Here is a 19,288-nt window from a genome sequence, read left to right on the forward strand (position 1 = left end):
GTTTTTTTAACCTTTACTTCCTTCTCTTTCTAATTTCTGCAGCCTGGCCTGCTTCTGTCATTGTTTACACTATGCCAGACATCTACTAGAGACACTCTTTGTGCATAAGATTTCGGAAGGGCACACTCCCCTGAAAAATATGATCAAGGTGATTTTCATCTGTAACATATTGTACCGTAGAACTGATTGAGAAAAGCCACTCTGAGAACTTTGTTGCAGAGCAGCCTATACAGTAAATATTGCAGACAAATGAATGAATGAATAAGTGAATATGTGCTACGACTAATGTCAGTCACCTGGTTGTCGGGGCCGGGTAGGAATTTTTCCGCTTGGCAAATTGGCACCAGCCATTGGGTTTTTGCCAACCTAGCAGCAATCGTCACATTGGGTAAGCCTTGTCATGGGAGGGGAACCCCGTTAAAGGGATCCGGGGTTGTGGTTCCTGTCCGAAGGCTGGGCGTGGGCTAGGGCCATGCCATGACCCCAACGGTGATCCTTAATTGATGTATATCATAGGGCTCCCCCTATTGTGGTTGACCCTCGAGACTTCCTGCAGACAGGAAGGAGTCAGGATATAGTCTTGCTTCACCCAGTTGCCTAAGCCAAACCGCTCACATCTACAACCGATAATGTTGTGGCCTAATTTATCCCATTAACCCAACATATCCGTGTCTGTGCGTTTGTTTCTGGGGAAACTGCAGGGCCCGGGGCCTTGCCACACAACTCACCTGTCTGGTGTTGATGCCCTCAGGCATCTCTCTTCTTTCCCAGTCAGTCTGCTGCCACTCCATTGCTTTAGGAACATTATCTCGGTGATGGTTACAACAACCCCAAAAGTCAGGCCACTGCTCCTATTCCCATACAGTGGTGCCTCGCAAGACGAAATTAATTCGTTCCACAAGTTTTTTCTTCTTGCGAGTTTTTCGTCTTGCGAAGCACGGTTTCCCATAGGAATGCATTGAAAATCAATCAATGCGTTCCTATGGAAACCGCCTTCAGACCAGGTCCAGGGACAGTCTGTCCCCCGACCTCTTCTGAAGGCTGGGGGGGGGGACAAGGGCTTTTCTTCCCACCGCCAGCCTTCATAAGGCTGTTCTGAAGGCTGGCGGTGGGAAGAAAAGCCCTTCTCCCCACCTCCCACCCCGCAAGCTCCGGGGACAGGAGGGCTATCCTCCCGACTGCCAGCAGTTTAAAAGCCCCCAGGACAGCGGAGACTTTAAAAGCCCCCAGGACAGCCGCCCGCCAGCATTTTCAGATCGCCCCGGGACAGCGGAGAAGTCTCCGCTGTCCCGGGGGCTTTTAAAATGCTGGCGGGCGGCAGCGCAGCGTTCGCTGCCGCCCGCCAGCATTTTCAGATCGCAGCCATCCGACGGCTGCCGGTGGGGCGGAGAGACCTCCTCCCGCCGCCAGCCTTCGGAGCAGCCTTCCGAAGGCTGGCGGCGGGAGGAGGTCTCTCCGCCCCGCCGCCAGCCTTCGGAGAAGGTCCGAGGACAGTGGGGAAGACGCGCTGCGCTTCCCCGCTGTCCCGGAGATTTCCCTATGGGCTTTCCCATAGGGAAATTCGTTTTGCGAAGCGCCTCCAAAACGGAAAACCCTTTCGTCTAGCGGGTTTTTCGTCTTGCGAGGCGTTCGTCTTGCGGGGCACCACTGTATTACGGTTGGGAGAGATGTGTCTGAAAAAGTTCACCAGTAACTGCAACCAGTCTCCAGACACTTATAAGAGCAGGGATTCCAGGTTAGGAGACGTTTTCCATTGGGGGGGGGGCGTGGGGTGAGAATCACTAGCTTTTTCCCTTTTTTGGGGGGTGTGTGTAAATCCAATATCTTTTGTGCTGGGCACCTTTAATTTTTAATTTTTTTAAAAATAGTTTTTCAGGTTTTAAATTTTTACAATCAATTATCCAACAATCAATATAAAAACAAAATTCCAAGGAATCTCCTGAACTTCCTTCCTCCCCTTTGTGGGTCCTTATATTAACCCTTTCCTCCTGCATCTTTTATATCAATCCAAATCTTTTGCATCTCCATTATATCCAAAATTCAACATTAAACTACACGTGTTATTCCAATCCTACCAATGATTTTAGTTATTTACAATGGTTTTTAAGGTAAAGTATGTATTTTCCCCATTCCTTATTAAAATTATGAACTTCCAGGTTTCTGATTCTTCCGGTCATTTTTGCCATTTCGGCATAATCCATCAACTCAATCTGCCGTTCTTCTCTGGTAGGGACTTTATCTTCTTTCCATCTCTGGGCCAATAATATCCAAGCAGCTGTGGTCACATACATAAATAAGTCTTTTCGGCTCCCTTGGGATTTCAGCGCCTAGAATTCCTAAAAGAAAAGCTTTGGACTTTTTAAAAAAAAAGGGGGGGGGGAGAAATGGTTATTTTAAACAATTTTTTTTTCAGTTCATTGTATATCATTTCCCAAAATTCTTTTACTACCTTAAATGTCAACCACATATGATAAAAGGTGCCTTACTTTTCCTTACATTTCCAACATGTATTTGACCCTGTTTTGTACATTTTTGCTAATTTACTAGAAATACCAACAATACAATATTTTCATATAAATTTCTTTCAACGTATAGCATGCTGTAAATTTCAAATCTCAATCCCATAGCTTCTCCCATTCTGTAAATTGCATATTATACCCAAAATCTCTCGCTCAGTGTATCATTACTGATTTAACCAGTTCCTCTTTTTTATGCCATTCTAATATTAATTTGTACATTTTTGAAAGCAAATTTGTTTTGTTCTCTAACAGCTCTTTTCAAATTTAAAGGTTTCATACAAAACAATTATTTTTGTTGATCTTAAATATATAATTTAATTGATGGTATTGTAACCAGTCAATTAATAATTATCTTATATCCTCAAACCTCTTCAATTTCAGTTGGTGTTCTACTTCCATTAACAGTTCTTTATATGTTCCCCAGTCATTTCTCATATTCAGTGGGGTTTTTTAAAGATATCACTTCCAGTGGGGACAGCCACCATGGTGTTTTTTGTTCTAATAGATTTTTATATCTTTCCCATACTTCATAAACAGATTTTCTTAGTACATGATATTAAAAAGCTCTATGTACTTTAACTTTCTCATACCACAAATATGCATGCTAACTACATCTATTATCATGACCTCCAATGTCTAAAACATCAGTATTTTTAAAAATAATATCCATTCTCTTAGCCAGCATAGACAGGATGCCTCATAATATAATCTTAAATCCAGTAGGGAGAATCCACCTCTGTCTTTAGAGTCTATCAGCAATTTATATTTTATTTTTGGCTTCTTCCCCTGCCAGATAAATCTGGTAATATCTTTTTGCCATTCTCTGAAAGTGACCTGCATTGCTGATCAAGGGTATAGATTGGAAAAACAACATTTTTGGCAATACATTAATTTTAATTACCGATATCCTTCCCAATAATGATAGTTCATCCTTCCCCACACTTCTAAATTTTTCTTTATTGTATAGTTATCCTTAAAAATATTTCACTAGCTAAATTGATGCCCTTTGAGAGGATGTTTTCTCCCATTAGGGTTGAGCCAGCAAAGGAAAGGAGATTCAATCCATACTCTGAGGAGTACATAGATGCCTTCATGTCCTCCTCCCGTATATCCTTGCCTTCCAGCCCAGGGAGTTTCCTCCTACAATATATGATGCACTCTAGACTACGTACCTTCCAAGGCCTCTCCTTTCACTCAGATCTAGGGACCCCTCTCCTTGGATTCTGTGCTCTGCCTTCTGCTCTTCACCTCTTCATCCCCTTCTGAGGCAGCCTTGGAGATGGAGAAAGATGCCATCTCCATTCCCCACCAAAATGAGGACTGCAAGCTTCTCACCCTCAAAAGGTCTGCTGTACCAGCTGTCATAGCAAGGTTGTTATGGCTTGCAGAAAAGTGACAGGGGACTCGATAAGGAGTGATATAGTGAAAGCCCGGCTCAGTAACAGTGGTAGGAGAAACAGAGTCTTCATTTTCCTCTCATCTGTAAAAAGCGTCATCTTGTTCACTTTAAAAGCTTGGCAGGGTTTTGTGCCACAACAGGTGACACCAGCGTTATCAAAGAGATTGCACATCCAACTGAATAGCTGGGTGTTGATCAGCAGAGACTGAGTTGGCTGCAAAGCATTATGACATCACAATGGGGACTGTTTCTCAGCCTCTGCTGTTGCTAGGCAAACTTTAAAAGTGCGTTTTCTTGAAAAGGAGAATAGTTACGACAATTCTTGCTCCTCTGTTGAGTATTTTATCTACTTGGCAAAATTTAAATACTACCAGATTATAATAAAACTCCTGAGTGGTTTATAAAAGCACAACATTAAAATTATCAATATGACTGTTAAAAACATGTAAAAACATTAAAAAGATAATTAAAACCAACAGGATATTATTATTGTTATAATGTTATTTACCGTATACCCCACTTTTTCCCCTGGCAGGGACTCAAGGCAGTTTAAAGATTAAAACAAAAACAGCTAAAAATTTAGGGGGGAAACCAAAGATTAAAAAACAATTAAACATGGATACAATTAAAACTGTATATATGCACATAAAAATATATTAAGAACATACAAATAATCACAATAAAAACAGCATGGCACCAGCCCCTTCATTAAAAGCAGTCAGTTCCCAAAATCCTGGTGGAACAAGAAAGTCTTCACATTCCATCAGAAAGACAGCAGTCTAACTTCTCTAGTGACTGAGTTCCAAAGTCTGGGAGCCTCCACAGAGAAGGCCCTCTTTGACCTAAACTAAGAAGCCTAAAAAGATTAAAACACATGCCAACCTTCGACGTGCCTGGGCCGCCTTTTACTAAACCAAAAGTGTAGGTGCTGCCATACTAAAATATTGATTTCTTACAAGTGCGGAACAAGTATTATGTGGCACATGTAACAGGGAAAGTTCTGGGGATCAAAGTGGTCAAGTGAGCATATATGGGGTATGGAACTTAATGGGAATTATGGGACAGAGTCTGGAATCTGAGAGTTCAGAGAGCAGCCCATACTGGAGAAGACCCCAGGGGTTTATGTCTGATACTGCTTGAGGGAGCCAAAGAAGAACAGGAAAACCTGAGGGGAATCTCAGCAGCAACGTGATGGAGTAGAGGAAAAATTCAGGGAGACTTGGGTTGAGTAAGAATAAGGCAGGTTTCCCCAACCTGGCGCCCTCCAGGTGTTGTTGGGCTACAGCTCCCAATTGGCCATGCTGGGTGGTGCTGATGAGAGTTGCTGTCCAAAACGTTTGGAGCACTGTAGGTTAGGGAGGACTGAACTAGTGAATAGGCAGGTGCTAGGAGTGCTCACTGGAAGGACAGATCCTGAAGCTGAGGCTCCAATACTTTGGCCACCTCATGAGAAGAGAAGACTCTCTGGAGAAAACTCTGATGTTGGGAAAGATGGAGGACACAAGGAGAAGGGGACGACAGAGGACGAGATGGCTGGACGGTGTTCTCGAAGCTACTAATATGAGTTTGACCAAACTGTGGGAGGCAGTGGAAGACAGGAGTGCCTGGCGTGCTCTGGTCCATGGGGTCATGAAGAGTCGGACACGACTAAATGATTAAACAACAACAACATCCCTTGCTTTTTCCTGTAGGACTAATTGCAGGCATTAACAGTCATCAGCAGGTTTATCATACCCATTGAGTCAATCACCCATCTCCTACTACCCTTCTGAGAAAAACCTTACCACACCCTCCCACTATATATAAGGGTCTGGTGACTTCTGTTTCAGTGTATCTGAAAAAGTGTGCATGACCAAACTGCGGGAGGCAGTGGGAAACAGGAGTGCCTGGCATGCTCTGGTCCATGGGGTCACAAAGAGTCGGACACGACTAAATGACTAAACAACAAGGAGCCAGGAGAAGCCCCCTCTACTGGAAAGGACTTGTCACAAAGTCAGGGCAGCCGAATGAGGAGGGACTACCAATGTCAGGCTTCAGGGAATCTGCCCCCCCTCCCTCATGGCAGGCTGCCAGTAACGGAAAGACAAGAAGCTCTTACCAAGGTCTTTTATTCCATTTTCACACAGAGAGACGTAGAAATGTCATCTCTTGGGTAATGGCATTACTCCAAGTAATCTCCTCCCCCCTTCACTTCTCAGTCATCAACAGCCCCCAGCCCCCTTACGGTGTCTGCTTAGGGACAATTGCCTCTGGGCTCTCTGCTCTCCTACTTTCATTGACCACCTGGTTCTGGGAGAAGGTAGGTCTAGAATGCTCTCTAGTGATAACGTGTCAGCCGGCTGTTCCTGCTCTGCTTCTCCCATTATTTCCCAGTTTTGCCCTTCTTCTATCTCTGAGCTGTGACCCTCTGCAAACCACCATTGTAAATCTATACCAGGCTTCCTCAACCTCGGCCCTCCAGATATTTTGAGACTGCAATTCCCATCATCCCTGACCACTGGTCCTGCTAGCTAGGGATCATGGGAGTTGTAGGCCAAAAAACATCTGGAGGGCTGCGGTTGAGGAAGCCTGATCTATACTGTCCTCCTCTTCTCAGGAAGATTCAGGAGAAGGGGGGGTCCTCCACAATTCTTCCTTTGATGTCCAGTCCCTGACAACCAGTTACCAGAGCATCAGCATCCAATAAACAGATGTGTGTATCTGGTAGGGATCTGTTGTACCCATTGTGCCAACTATTGTGGAGACAGTAGTTCATTTTGGTATATCCTTTCATTATCTCTATGTTCTCATTGCAGGGTTGCACTTTTTACTGGGGGTTCACGTCTTGGCTTGCTTACTACATCAATCACCCGCAGTACACTCCTCCATGTAAGTAATGCAAAGGGCACCTGTTGCACTAGAAACTTGTCTCGCGCTACATGAATTGGCCTATAGAGTTTGTGGGCTAGGACCCTCTTACATACGGTACCGCCTCTCCTGGTATGTCGTTCAGAGGACCTTAAGGTCCATGAATAATAATAGATTAAAGGTCCCAGGCTCTAAGGAAGCCAGACTATCCTTCACCAGGGCCAGGGCTTTTTCAGTGATGGCTCCAACCTGGTGGAATGCTCTGTCCCACAAGACTAGGGCCCTGCAGGACTTGATCTCCTTCCGCAGGGCCTGTAGGACAGACCTATTCTGCCTGGCCTTCAATTTCAATTAGCCTGATCCTCTATTCCCTTTTCCCTTTCCTTTTCTATGAAGAAACCCTTTCTGGGACCCCACATTTAAATTCTTCCCTGGTTTCCTTGCTGGCCCCAGTAGGACCAACTTGGCCAGTTAGCCCTGGGGATCATTCAGTGTCTACTGATTGGGGTTTTTTGTTTGTTTGTTTGTTTGTCCCCCTCCCCCCCAAAAAAGACCCCTGAATTTTTGGATTTTATTGATATTGATGCTGTGTTTTATGCTGTTTTTAAGTTGCATTTTAATCAATGTTTTGTATCTGCTGTTAGCTGCCCTGAGCCCTGTTTTTAAACTGGGAAGAGTGGGGTATAAATAAAAAAGTATTAGTATCATTATTAGGGGCTGTTTTTCCTTTTTTCAAGTCAGGATTTCAGAATTCCACACCAAAACAGGATGGAAATTTCTAGCAAGATTTCAGATATTAGACGGGAAAAGAGGGAAGGAATGCAGAGGTCTAGCTTTAGACTCCAACCCAGTGAAGGGTTAGTAAAAAATACTGTCCCCGTGCTGAGGAGAGAATCAGAGTGGCTTCAATTCCCCACTCCAGAGCATTGACTGAGGATGATTTCAGACCATATTGTAGTTGGGGTGTAACTTTCTCGCATCACAACAAGCCCCCAAGGGCAAAATTAGTTGTGAACTAGGAGACCTTATGGGGACGCTGTGGGGTGGCGCTGTGGGTTAAACCACAGAGTCTAGGACTTGCCGATCAGAAGGTTGGTGGTTTGAATCCCCATGATGGGGTGAGCTCCCATTGCTCGGTCCCAGCTCCTGCCAACCTAGCAGTTCGAAAGCACGTCAAAGTGCAAGTAGATAAGTAGGTACTGCTCTGGCGGGAAGGTAAATGGTGTTTCCGTGCGCTGCTCTGGTTCGCCAAAAGCGGCTTAGTCATTCTGGCCACATGACCCCGAAGCTGTACGCCGGCTCCCTTGGCCAATGAGCGCCGCAACCCCAGAGTCAGCCACGACTGGACCTAATGGTCAGGGGTCCCTTTACCTTTACCTTTAGGAGACCTTATACATGGAAAACAATATATTTTCTTAAGATGCTGACAGCGCTTTCTGTCCCTTGGAGCAAAACATGCAGGAGCCATGCAGACCATGACATTAATGGAGAAACTTTGCATTGATATCCTACGAATTCTGGATTGTGCCACTTTATTATAAAAGCGGGAGGCTGTTCATATGCCTTGCATATTATAGTAAACTAATACACCGGGGGGGGGGAGCTTAAGCTAGCCCCCTCTCTGCCATTCTAGTTTAAAAACTAATCAGATTCTCAGTCAGATCCAGAGTAGACCCTCCTAAGATGTGCTAAGGACAGTATTTCACCACAGCTTCTGAGGAAACTAGAAATGAAGAGAACTCAGCTCTGCTAAAAACTGCATTGACTCTGTACCATTGCATTCAGAGCTTTGCTGTAGCATCTCAGACTTCAGTCTCTGTCATGGAATCGCTTGGACCCCTCTCCATTTCTTAAGTTGCATGATTGAGGAAGGGCAGTTTTGGTGAGGGTTCAAAGGCACCAAGACGCTCCAGGCCCTGGCAGGTATAATAATAATAATAATAATAATAATAATAATAATAATAATAATAATAATAATATATTATTTATACCCCACCCATCTGGCTGGGTTTCCCCAGCCACTCTGGGCAGCTTCCAACAAGACACAAAAATACTTATTAAACATTAAAACCTTCCCTAAACAGGGCTGCCTTCAGATGTCTTCTAAAAGTTTGGTAGTTATTTTTCTCTTTGGCATCTGGTGGGAGGACGTTCCACAGGGCGGGTGCCACTACCAAGAAGGCCCTCTGCCTGGTTTCCTGTAACTTGGCTTCTCGAAGTGAGGGAACCACCAGAAGGCCCTTGGTGCTGGACCTCAGTGTCCGGGTAGAACGATGGGGATGGAGACGCTCCTTCAGGTATACTGGACCAATGTCATCACTATGGGATGCTATAGGGATGCCATCACTATGATTCAGGGTCTGAGGGACTTGATCCAATCTGGAGTCTAATTTAAATTCTGGGGTGATTGTCAGATTTCTAACAAATTAATATTTTTGCTCCAAAATAGTTTTTCTGAAATATGCAACCTCCTTTTGGAAACCCGTGGCAGTATAATAGTCTTCTCTATAAAGAGACGTAGCAATAGAAGTTTCAGTTAGGCAACATGTAAAATGAATTTGGTTCCTGGCTGAGTTTGCGAGGCATTGCTTCATAAGGAGAGGCACACATTTAAAAATTCCAGAGATGTCTGAAGAGGAGGCTTCTAAAGAGAACAAGGCCTATTCACTATACAGTTTTACCTCTACTTATGTATCCCTCCGGGACGCAGGTGGCGCTGTGGGTAAAACCTCAGCGCCTAGGACTTCCCGATCGCATGGTCGGCGGTTCGAATCCCCGCGGCGGGGTGCGCTCCCGTTGTTCGGTCCCAGCGCCTGCCAACCTAGCAGTTCGAAAGCACCCCCGGGTGCAAGTAGATAAATAGGGACCGCTTTATATCGGGAAGGTAAACGGCATTTCCGTGTGCTGTGCTGGTGCTGGCTTGCCAGATGCAGCTTTGTCACGCTGGCCACGTGACCCGGAAGTGTCTCCAGACAGAGCTGGCTCCCGGCCTATAGAGTGAGATGAGCACACAACCCTAGAGTCTGGCAAGACTGGCCCGTACGGGCAGGGGCACCTTTACCTTTACCTTTACCTATGTATCCCTCCGGATACGTAAACTTCGGGTTGTGAACACAGCAAAACCAGGAGTGTATACTTCTGGGTTTCGCCACGTGCACAAGTGCAGAAGCGCCCTGTGCACCTCGCACGTGCGCAGAAGCGGTGCCTCTAGATACGGACTTTTCAGGTTGCGGACGGACCCCTGGAACGAATTAAGTTCGTATCCGGAGGGTCGACTGTATAACCAAAGAAAGGCTTAAGTAAACTTTACATTACAGTGGTACCTCTGGTTGTGAACGGGATCCGTTCCAGAGCTCCAGTCAGATCCCGAGGAATTCGCAAATGGAGGTGCTGCTTCTGTGCATGCATGAGGTGCATAGACTGCTTCTGTGCATGTGTGTGCGGCGAAACCCGGAAAAATACTTCCGGGTTTGCCACGTACGTATCCCAAAGGATACGTAACCGGAGATGAACGTAAGTAGAGGTAGCACTGTATATGTAAGACTAAGGTGGGATCTAGACACATAGAAAACGTTGTGAAAATGCTTTTTTTTTAAAAAAAAAAAACACTTTGAAAAATATATTGAATTTGCCATAGCTCACCATTGCCATCTTGTGTAATGCACCTTACAACACACTTGAAATGTTTTAATTGCAGCTGTATAGCTGAGTCCTAATTATGTTTTCATTCTGTTTTCTAGCATTTGGGAACAAGCAAGTTACTATTTCTGCCCTTGTGTTTCTGGTATGTATGGGCAGGAAGTGAGGGAGGGTAAACAATTTGAATGTGGAACACACACACACACACACACACACACACACACACACACACACAATTTTACATATACCCTCCCAAGACAGGTGAACTAAGAAGAGAGACACTTTCATTTTTTGTGCTGTTTCTTTGGTGAATATGTATTTGCACTTGCAAAAGCAGCCTGATGAGCCTTTGTGTGTGCATGTACAGAATCTCATTTTGCATTGCGAGCCAGATCAGAACTTTCTTCTTCTTTTTCCTTTTTCTTTTTGCCATTGTGTCTTTTATTAATGAAATTCATGATCATGAAGCTGAGGCTCCAATACTTTGGCCACCTCATGAGAAGAGAAGACTCCCTGGAAAAGACCCTGGTGTTGGGAAAGATGGAGGGCACAAGGAGAAGGGGATGACAGAGGACGAGATGGTGGGACAGTGTTCTTGAAGCTAGTAACATGAGTTTGACCAAACTGCAGGAGGCAGTGGAAGACAGGAGTGCCTGGAGTGCCCTGGTCCATGGGGTCACGAAGAGTCGGACACAACTAAATGACTAAACAACAACAACAACAAAATCTCATTACAGATTTAACTTCACACATACACATACATACCATATATATATATATATATATATATATATATATATATATATGCATACCATATATATATATTCTTAAATTAGTTTAACTTAGAGTGTAAATTTGACCTAATTCCACTTAGATTTCAGCTAAGCTAAAATCATATAACGGGGCATAAAATAAAACAACACAACAACAACAAACTGAAGTAAAATAAATATAGACTTCCCATCATTTCCCGATATAGTTGACATTTGTGATTTTGAATGTACTTATAATTATTACCTTACATTTAATACACTTCCTAATACTTTCTTACAACCTAGCATACCGATTTTCCTTTATTTCTTAATATTTTATGTACACAAGGGTACATAAACTTTTGAGGGAAGTGATACTTAATTAAGACTACAACCAGATCTGCATTCCAAATGAGACAATTGTGAACCTGGTCAGCAAGTCTGCCTGCAAAAAGATGACAAAACTCTTCATACCGTCGCTATTAAAATTTATCTTCCATGATTCCTCTCTGGATCAGGCCTGCACAATGTATGACCATCAAAGCCAAATATAGTCCGCTAGTGATGGATAGCAGTGTATTCAAGACTTCGTAAATCTCTTGGCTCTGCTGCCTGCCTAGGACTGTAAAAATTGTGTATGTGTTTGAAGGATCTGGCAGGGAACAAATATTGGCTGGTGGCTTCTACGCAGGCTGGGTAGTCACACATTCTTGAAAGTAAATGCCATTGATATCTAAGGGTTATACTTCGAAGTAAATTCTCTGAGGACTGGAACATCGATTCAAGAAATGGATGAGGTCATTTGCGCAAGTCACCTTGTTGTTGATGTTACCAGGGCTCTGCCATGTGTGAGCAGTATATTTTCCTTTCTTGATGCCCATGTTCTTTCAAATCGTGAAAGCTCTGTGTGGGTCCCCCTATCTCTCCCAGTGGGTGTGAATGGAAAATTTCATGCGATTCTCCCTGGCTGATCTTATTTTATATTTAGCCATTCCTCTAGACTGCCTCTCAAGGGATCTCGGAGTGGTGCATAAAGCACCATCATCTTCCCCATCATTGTGGGGACAAGCTAAATTTATGATTCTACAGTTAAAGCCTGAAAATCTAATGCTTTTTTATTTTTGCAATTTTTTTTCCAGTTGTGTGAAGCTGGGAATCATTTTATCAATGTTGCATTAGTCCATCAAAACCAATCAGGTCCGTAGTCTGTTTCTAATTGTTTACCTATGATAAACCTCCTAACGTTCTGTCTGTCTGGGGTAGAAATTCAAGTGACCATATCCAGGGGTGAACTTTGGTAATTTGGTAGCCCGAGCAAGGACAAAATTTGGCGCCTCCTAAATATTTCCTAAAAGGGACGCGGGTAGCGCTGTGGGTTAAACCACAGAGCCTAGGACTTGCCGATCAGAAGGTCGGCGGTTCGTATCCCTGCAACAGGGTGAGCTCCCATTGCTCAGTCCCTGCTCCTGCCCACCTAGCAGTTCGAAAGCATGTCAAAATGCAAGTAGATAAATAGGTACCGCTCTGGCGGTAAGGTAAACGGCGTTTCTGTGCGCTGCTCTGGTTCACCAGAAGTGGCTTAGTCATGCTGACCACATGACCCGGAAGCTCCCTAGGCCAATAAAGCGAGATGAGCACCGCAACCCCAGAGTCGGTCACGACTGGACCCAATGGACCCTTTACCTTTAAATATTTCCTATTTTTCACAATAATTCATTTGGGGGCAAGTCTGTGAACACTCTCAAGTGTCCTTATCTACATATGTATACGATTACATAAGACACTCAACGTACGTGTGTCCCAATACAATGGCCTTTAACCCAGTCATAGTTTGACCCAGTAGAAACTTAAATTTCAAGGAAAGGGAATAGGCAGCAAGAGGACAAGCCAGAGTTTAGCATACTTGGAAACATAATTTATTACAGATATATAGGAATGGAGGACAAATGTGATTCACTACTCATTTAAAACAAAATCTATCAAATTCATCCTTTCCAAAATGGTATGTGAACTGCAACACATCTATTTTTGAAATTTTCACCCATCTGAATTTTGTTTTGAAGTTCTTTAACCACACAATGTTTACAAAAAAACATTATATTAGGGGAAATTGCTTGCAAAAAATAGTAAATTAGTCAAAACAGCATATTAAAATGTGTTTATTCGGAGAAATTCATGCAAAAATGTTGATTGATTCTTTTTTTAATTGCAAATTGCTGCAAAATATTGACAACAGAATTTAACATTGGGACACTGAGAAACTGTGAGAGATTTGACAGGTCCCTCTATCCCTATATTCAACCATGTTCAGCTCAAAGCAGACCCATTGAAATCAATGGACCTAAGTTAATAGTGTCTATTAATTTCAGTGGGTCTACTCTGATTTAGAATTCCCACATCAGATTTGTCAAGATCTCATAGCAGCAATACTGTGTGCTGCTCTTTAGTAGGAAATACAGTATGCTAGAATTATTTTGCTGCCAGTTCCCTATGGTGGGAGTACTGCCGCACTATTGTACATTCTGCATCTACACCATATGATTTAAAACACTTTGCAATTTGTTTAAAATAGTCCTTCCCCCACCCACTCAAATCCTGGTAACTAAGACTGTGAATGTGCGGAGAATCCTTTTGTTAGTCCTTTCCATATCGCTTGTTCTCAGGAATCCTTGGTTCAGAAGCTGTCACAGTTAAAATGTGTTTGAAGCTGATTTCTATCTGTAGTGTGGTCAGTAGACGATAGAAATTCATAGGTTGGAATTGACTTCTCATTCCTCAAACTGTTATAATGAAATATTGGTATTTTTTCTTTTCCTTATAGGCAATAAAGGCTCTTTCCCAAGCCCATCAATCAACCCTTTCACATGGTTGTTTCTGTTTGTTTCCTGCCCAAACTATACATATGAGGTATTATTATTATTATTATTATTATTATTATTATTATTATTATTATTATTTCTTCCCCCTTCTTGCCTTGCATCTGTGCCAGCTAGCTAAGCAAGTACTGTAAGTGCTTTTAATTCACTTACAGATATCTCACAGTGAGTTCTGCTTTGATCCAGGTCACTCACAGCTTCCAGAGGAGCTGTCTTTGAAAAAGGTGTTGGCTTATAAAATGAGCTTGTTTTACAAAAAATAAAAAAAAGGTTTATAAGCTTTGTCCTGAAACCGTTGGAAGATTCAGGACAGATAAAGGAAAGTACTTCTTCACACAGCATATAGGTAAACTATGGAATTCACTTCCCCCAGGGGGCCAAGGCTGGCCACCAACTTTGACGGCTTTAAATGAGTATTAGACAAATTCATGGAGGAGAAGGCTATCAATGGCTACTAGCCAGGATGGTTTCGGGATTCACAGAATGCTGTGTGAGATGGTAAGTCTGCAGGCTTGAGTTTGCTAGCTGATGCAACTGGCTGATGCAGTCAGCCTGCAATACTTTCTATGGAAGTGCTGGGTCAGAATAACTCAGCAGTAATGTTTCCCACAAGCATTTGGTTGGCTACTGTAAGAACACAATGCTGTATTAGATGGGTCATTGGCCTGGTCTAGCAAGCTCTGTTGAAGCTCTTTGGTAACATGCATGGTTTGCCTCCATAAGGCCACAGTTAATTTGTGGTCCCAGCAAGGATGCTAAGGAGAACTGCAACATGGTTTCTTGAGTGAAGCTTTGAACTCCATTTTCACAAACCGGACCCTTCACCTTCCTGGGTCTGCCTTTGTAACACTAGTTCTTGTAGAATCCACTTCAGCTCCACTCCAAGTCTCCTCCCATCTGTGGTGCGTATTTTGTCACTCTTTGTGTCCACTCACCTACCAGTGCTTTGCTACTTGGGGAAATTGCTACTTGGGATGCGGGTGGCACAGTGGTCTAAACCAGTGTTCCCCAACCTTGGGCCTCCAGCTGTTTTTGGACTACAACTCCCAGCATCCCTCGCTAGCAAGACCAGTGGTCAAGGATGATGGGAATTGTAGTCCAAAAACAGCTGGAGGCCCAAGGTTGGGGAACACTGGTCTAAACCACTGAGCCTCTTGGGCTTGCCGATCAGAAGGTTGGCAATTCAAATCCCCATGACAAGGTGAGCTCCCGTTGCTGTGGCCCAGCTCCTGCCAACCTAGCAATTCAAAAGCACACCAGTGCAAGTAGATAAATAGGTACCGCTGCGGCGGGAAGGTAAACGGCATTTCCGTGTGCCTTGGTTTCTATCACGATGTTCCATTGTGCCAGAAGTAGTTTAGTCATGCTGGCCACATGACCTAGAAAACTGTCTGTGGACAAACGCTGGCTCCCTCGGCCTGAAAGCAAGATGAATGCCGCAACCCCATAGTTGCCTTTGACTGGACTTAACCATCCAGGGGTCCTTTACCTTTTTACCTTTTTATTTTTTTTACTTGGGGAAATTACCTATGTATTCAAAATGAATGGACTGGCACTGCTGGAGAAGTGTGTCAAGGGTTGGCAAGACCTTGTATAAGACAGACAGCTGTTTATCTTTAAGTGAACTGTGATTTATTTATTTTTTCCTTTGCAACAGATTGGCTCCTGGATGAGCTTTACGGTGATGACACAAACGTTGCCAGGTAAGAGCAGAAATAGTCTCCAGCTGGGATCTTTGAATAAACTTGTTCACCATCACCCAGAAAACATTCTAGATGAGAAAAATGATCAGCATGGCTTAGAATTAACTTCTGCAATTGAAGTAGAAATTATAAATATTACATATCCTAACTGAGTCAAGTATTTGTGATTGATCATCTTTTCAATAATGAATTTAAATATACCTGTATATTATCAATATACATTTAAGTGTGATGGAAGTGCACTGCATTTAAGGACATTTGCTAACAGGCTTGGTGTGTGTCCACCTCACTTCCACCATGCTTAAAAAAGCATGTCTCTGTTTAACCTTTGAGACATTGGAAGGAAGATCAGGCAGCATAATTTGAACTGTAATGGACAGATGTTTTCAAATGTTGTATGAAGGAATGGAAATGTGTAATATATTTTTTTAATTCCCTACTATGATTGTGAACCAGAAAGCAAAAGAAACAAACTTTCAGCCCTGCTGATTAAAATTGACACTACTAACCAATCAGCTAAACCATGGGTAGGCAAACTAAGGCCCGGGGGCCGGATCTGGCCCAATCGCCTTCTAAATCTAGCCCACGGACGGTCCAGGAATCATCATGTTTTTACATAAGTAGAATGTGTTCTTTTATTTAAAATGCATCTCTGGGTTATTTGTGCTCTGAGGGACAGTGGGCTGGCCTCCTGCTGAAAAAAATTGCTGACCCCTGAGCTAAATCTTTGTTGATTAACCTATCAAATTCATAAAAAAGCCTATCCCCCTTTTATGAAATACATTTTTTTCGCTGTGTATTTCTGCTTGCCCCTGCTAACACTGGAATTCAAAATATGCCCCTCTAGTTTCCTTGTGCTAAGACTGCATTTGCAGCACTGATAATGTACCTGATCCAGATGATTAAGAACCTTTATTAACTTCAGTTGTAGAGAATTAGGAATGAACTTAACATTCTACCAGTGAAATAAGTGGGCGAGGAACATGTTTACCTTTGACTGGATTATATTTATCTTGCTTGGATGATGCCCACTATCCATATGTAAATCAGGGGTAGTCAATGTGTTGCCCTCCCATCTTCCCTGACCATTGGCCATGTTGACTGAGGCTGATGGGAATTGGAGTCCACATTACATTGAAGGGCATTACAGTGGCTACCCCTGGTGTAAAGTAATTTTAGAGATGGGTAGAACCCACAAGTTTTGTTCTGTTACATTTTTGTGGATAGAACAGGATGAACATTTCCTTGGAAGAATTCCATAGCTGACCCCAGCTCATTTTTAGGAGCAAGAAAAGTTGGCATATCCTAGTGGGCACCCCAGTGTGCCTCCCTGGAGGACACCCTACCTAAGACTGGTCACAACTTGGCTCTAGAGATTCTACTATAGCCCCAAGGAGCTGAGGTGGCCCTGAGCCTGAACTGAATCCCAAACAGAACAAGGGAGATCATGACTAGCAGCATGAGTCTTTCTCCCATCTCTAAACCCCAGTCATGAGGAAGAAGGAGGAAAAGCTGCAGCTGCTGGACTCAATTTTAAAAAAAAAGTTTTACACTCCCACCAGAAGCTATTCCTGCACAGATAGGGTAGGTTCAAGGAAGGGGCCATGTTGGTCTGAGGCAACTGAAATAAATTAAAAAATTTGTCCAGTAGCACTTTAGAGACCAACTAAGTTTGTTCTTGGTATAAGCTTTCGTGTGCATGCACACTTCTTCAGATACACTGAAACAGAAGCCACTAGATCCTTATATATAGTGGGAGAGTGGGGTGGGGTTTTTCTCAGAAGGGTAGTAGGAGACGGGTGATTGACTCAATGGATATGGTAAACCTGCTGACAACTGTTAACGACTGCAGTTAGTCCTACAGGAAAAAGCAAGGGATGTTGTTGTTTAGTCGTTTAGTCGTGTCCGACTCTTCATGACCCCATGGACCAGAGCACACCAGGCACTCCTGTCTTCCACTACTTCCTGCAGTTTGGTCAAACTCATGCTGGTAGCTTCAAGAACACTGTCCAACCATCTCATCCTCTGTCGTCCCCTTCTCCTTGTGCCCTCCATCTTTCCCAACATCAGGGTCTTTTCCAGGGAGTCTTCTCTTCTCATGAGGTGGCCAAAGTACTGGAGCCTCAGCTTCAGGATCTGTCCTTCCAGTGAGCACTCAGGGCTGACTTCCTTCAGAATGGAGAGGTTGGATCTTCTTGCAGTCCATGGGACTCTCAAAAATCTCCTCCTGCACCATAATTCAAAAGTGTAATAAAACATTAAACATTTTTTAAAAATCCCTATACAGGGCTGCCTTCAGATGTCTTCTTCACCCAAGCTGTTCCTTCACATGCCCAGGTTCAGCATTTCCCCTAATGTCTCAACCAGGAAGTTGTGGTTAAGGACTCCCCTCAAAGTAGGATATGACCTGAATTGAATCCCAAACAGAACAAGGGAGATCATGTCTGGCAGCAGGAGTCTTCCTCCCATCTCTAAACCTCACTCATGAGGAAGAAGGAAGATAAGCTGCAGCTGCTGGACTTAATTAAAAAAAGAAGAAGTTTTACACCCCCTCCAGAAACTATTCCTGCACAGATAGAGAAGGGCAAGACTTGGTCATATGCTTAAAACAAATTTGTTATGTTTTGTGTCTTCTTCATTATGTGGTTAGGTAGGAAATGATTCTTCTGACATGCCACTGTCGATACCTGGAGATCAGTAGTCTTTTTCTTCCCTCTCTCTTCAGTTGGAGTTTTTGCGTTACTAATGGCTATCCAGATGGCTCAATGGGCCCGAAAGAAGCATCAACTTTACCTAAAGAAGTGTGCTACGTACAGGTGGAGAAAAAGAGCCATGATTCCATTTATACTGTAAATGCAAGCAGAAACGGCCTGTGAAGATCCAGCATGAAAAGTAAAACAACAACAACAGAAATTTGATTTGTTTAGTTATGGAATAGGATGCTTTCAGACACACCTACATTTAAGTTTTTTGTTTAAGTGAAATGCAAATATTGGGTCCAGGATCCAAAGCAATATTTTAAGTTAACAGAGAGCATGTGCTATACATACAAAATGTCACGTGGTCCGTCTTTGCCATCTCCAGCTCCAAAGAGTCGTCGGGAGCAGGTTAGACGGTTTCTGCCCCTGGAGCCACTGCTGATAGGAATTTATAACACTGGACACAATGTGCCAATGGCATGACACTGTGGACTTCTTTGTGTGTCACATTAATTGTAAAAAAAGGACCCTGGTCCCCCGGTGGATCTTTCCCACATCTGCAGGTGCCACGTTGGACTAATAATAATAATAATAATAATAATAATAATAATAATAATATACCTTCCCATCTGGCTGGGTTTCTCCAGCCACTCTGGGTGGTTCCCAACAGATTAAAACAGAATAAAACACCAAACATTAAAAACTTCCTTAAACAGGGCTGCCTTCAGATGTCATCTAAAACTCAGATAGTTGTTTATTTCCTTGACATCTGATGGGAGGGCATTCCACAGAGTGGGCACCACTACCAAGAAGGCCCTCTCCCTGGTTCCCTGTAGCTTCACTTCTCGCAGGGA

At 43.4% G+C, this 19,288-nt stretch overlaps 1 protein-coding gene across 1 annotated transcript in view; it reads left to right on the forward strand.

Annotated features, from left to right (window-relative positions):
* The window catches only part of TECRL (trans-2,3-enoyl-CoA reductase like), a 35,793-nt gene extending 16,995 nt beyond the window's left edge, over window positions 1–18,798 (forward strand). Inside the window, exons 6-12 of the mRNA XM_053361886.1 lie at window positions 43–148; window positions 6,714–6,786; window positions 10,506–10,549; window positions 12,296–12,353; window positions 13,978–14,063; window positions 15,690–15,735; window positions 18,461–18,798. Of these exons, the coding sequence (XP_053217861.1) occupies window positions 43–148; window positions 6,714–6,786; window positions 10,506–10,549; window positions 12,296–12,353; window positions 13,978–14,063; window positions 15,690–15,735; window positions 18,461–18,588 (541 nt within the window). The 3' untranslated portion in view covers window positions 18,589–18,798. The remainder of the gene's footprint in view (window positions 1–42; window positions 149–6,713; window positions 6,787–10,505; window positions 10,550–12,295; window positions 12,354–13,977; window positions 14,064–15,689; window positions 15,736–18,460) is intronic.
* The last annotated feature ends 490 nt before the right edge of the window (window positions 18,799–19,288 follow it).

The sequence above is a fragment of the Podarcis raffonei genome, chromosome 13 (genome assembly GCF_027172205.1).
Source record: "Podarcis raffonei isolate rPodRaf1 chromosome 13, rPodRaf1.pri, whole genome shotgun sequence".
NCBI lineage: Eukaryota > Metazoa > Chordata > Lepidosauria > Squamata > Lacertidae > Podarcis > Podarcis raffonei.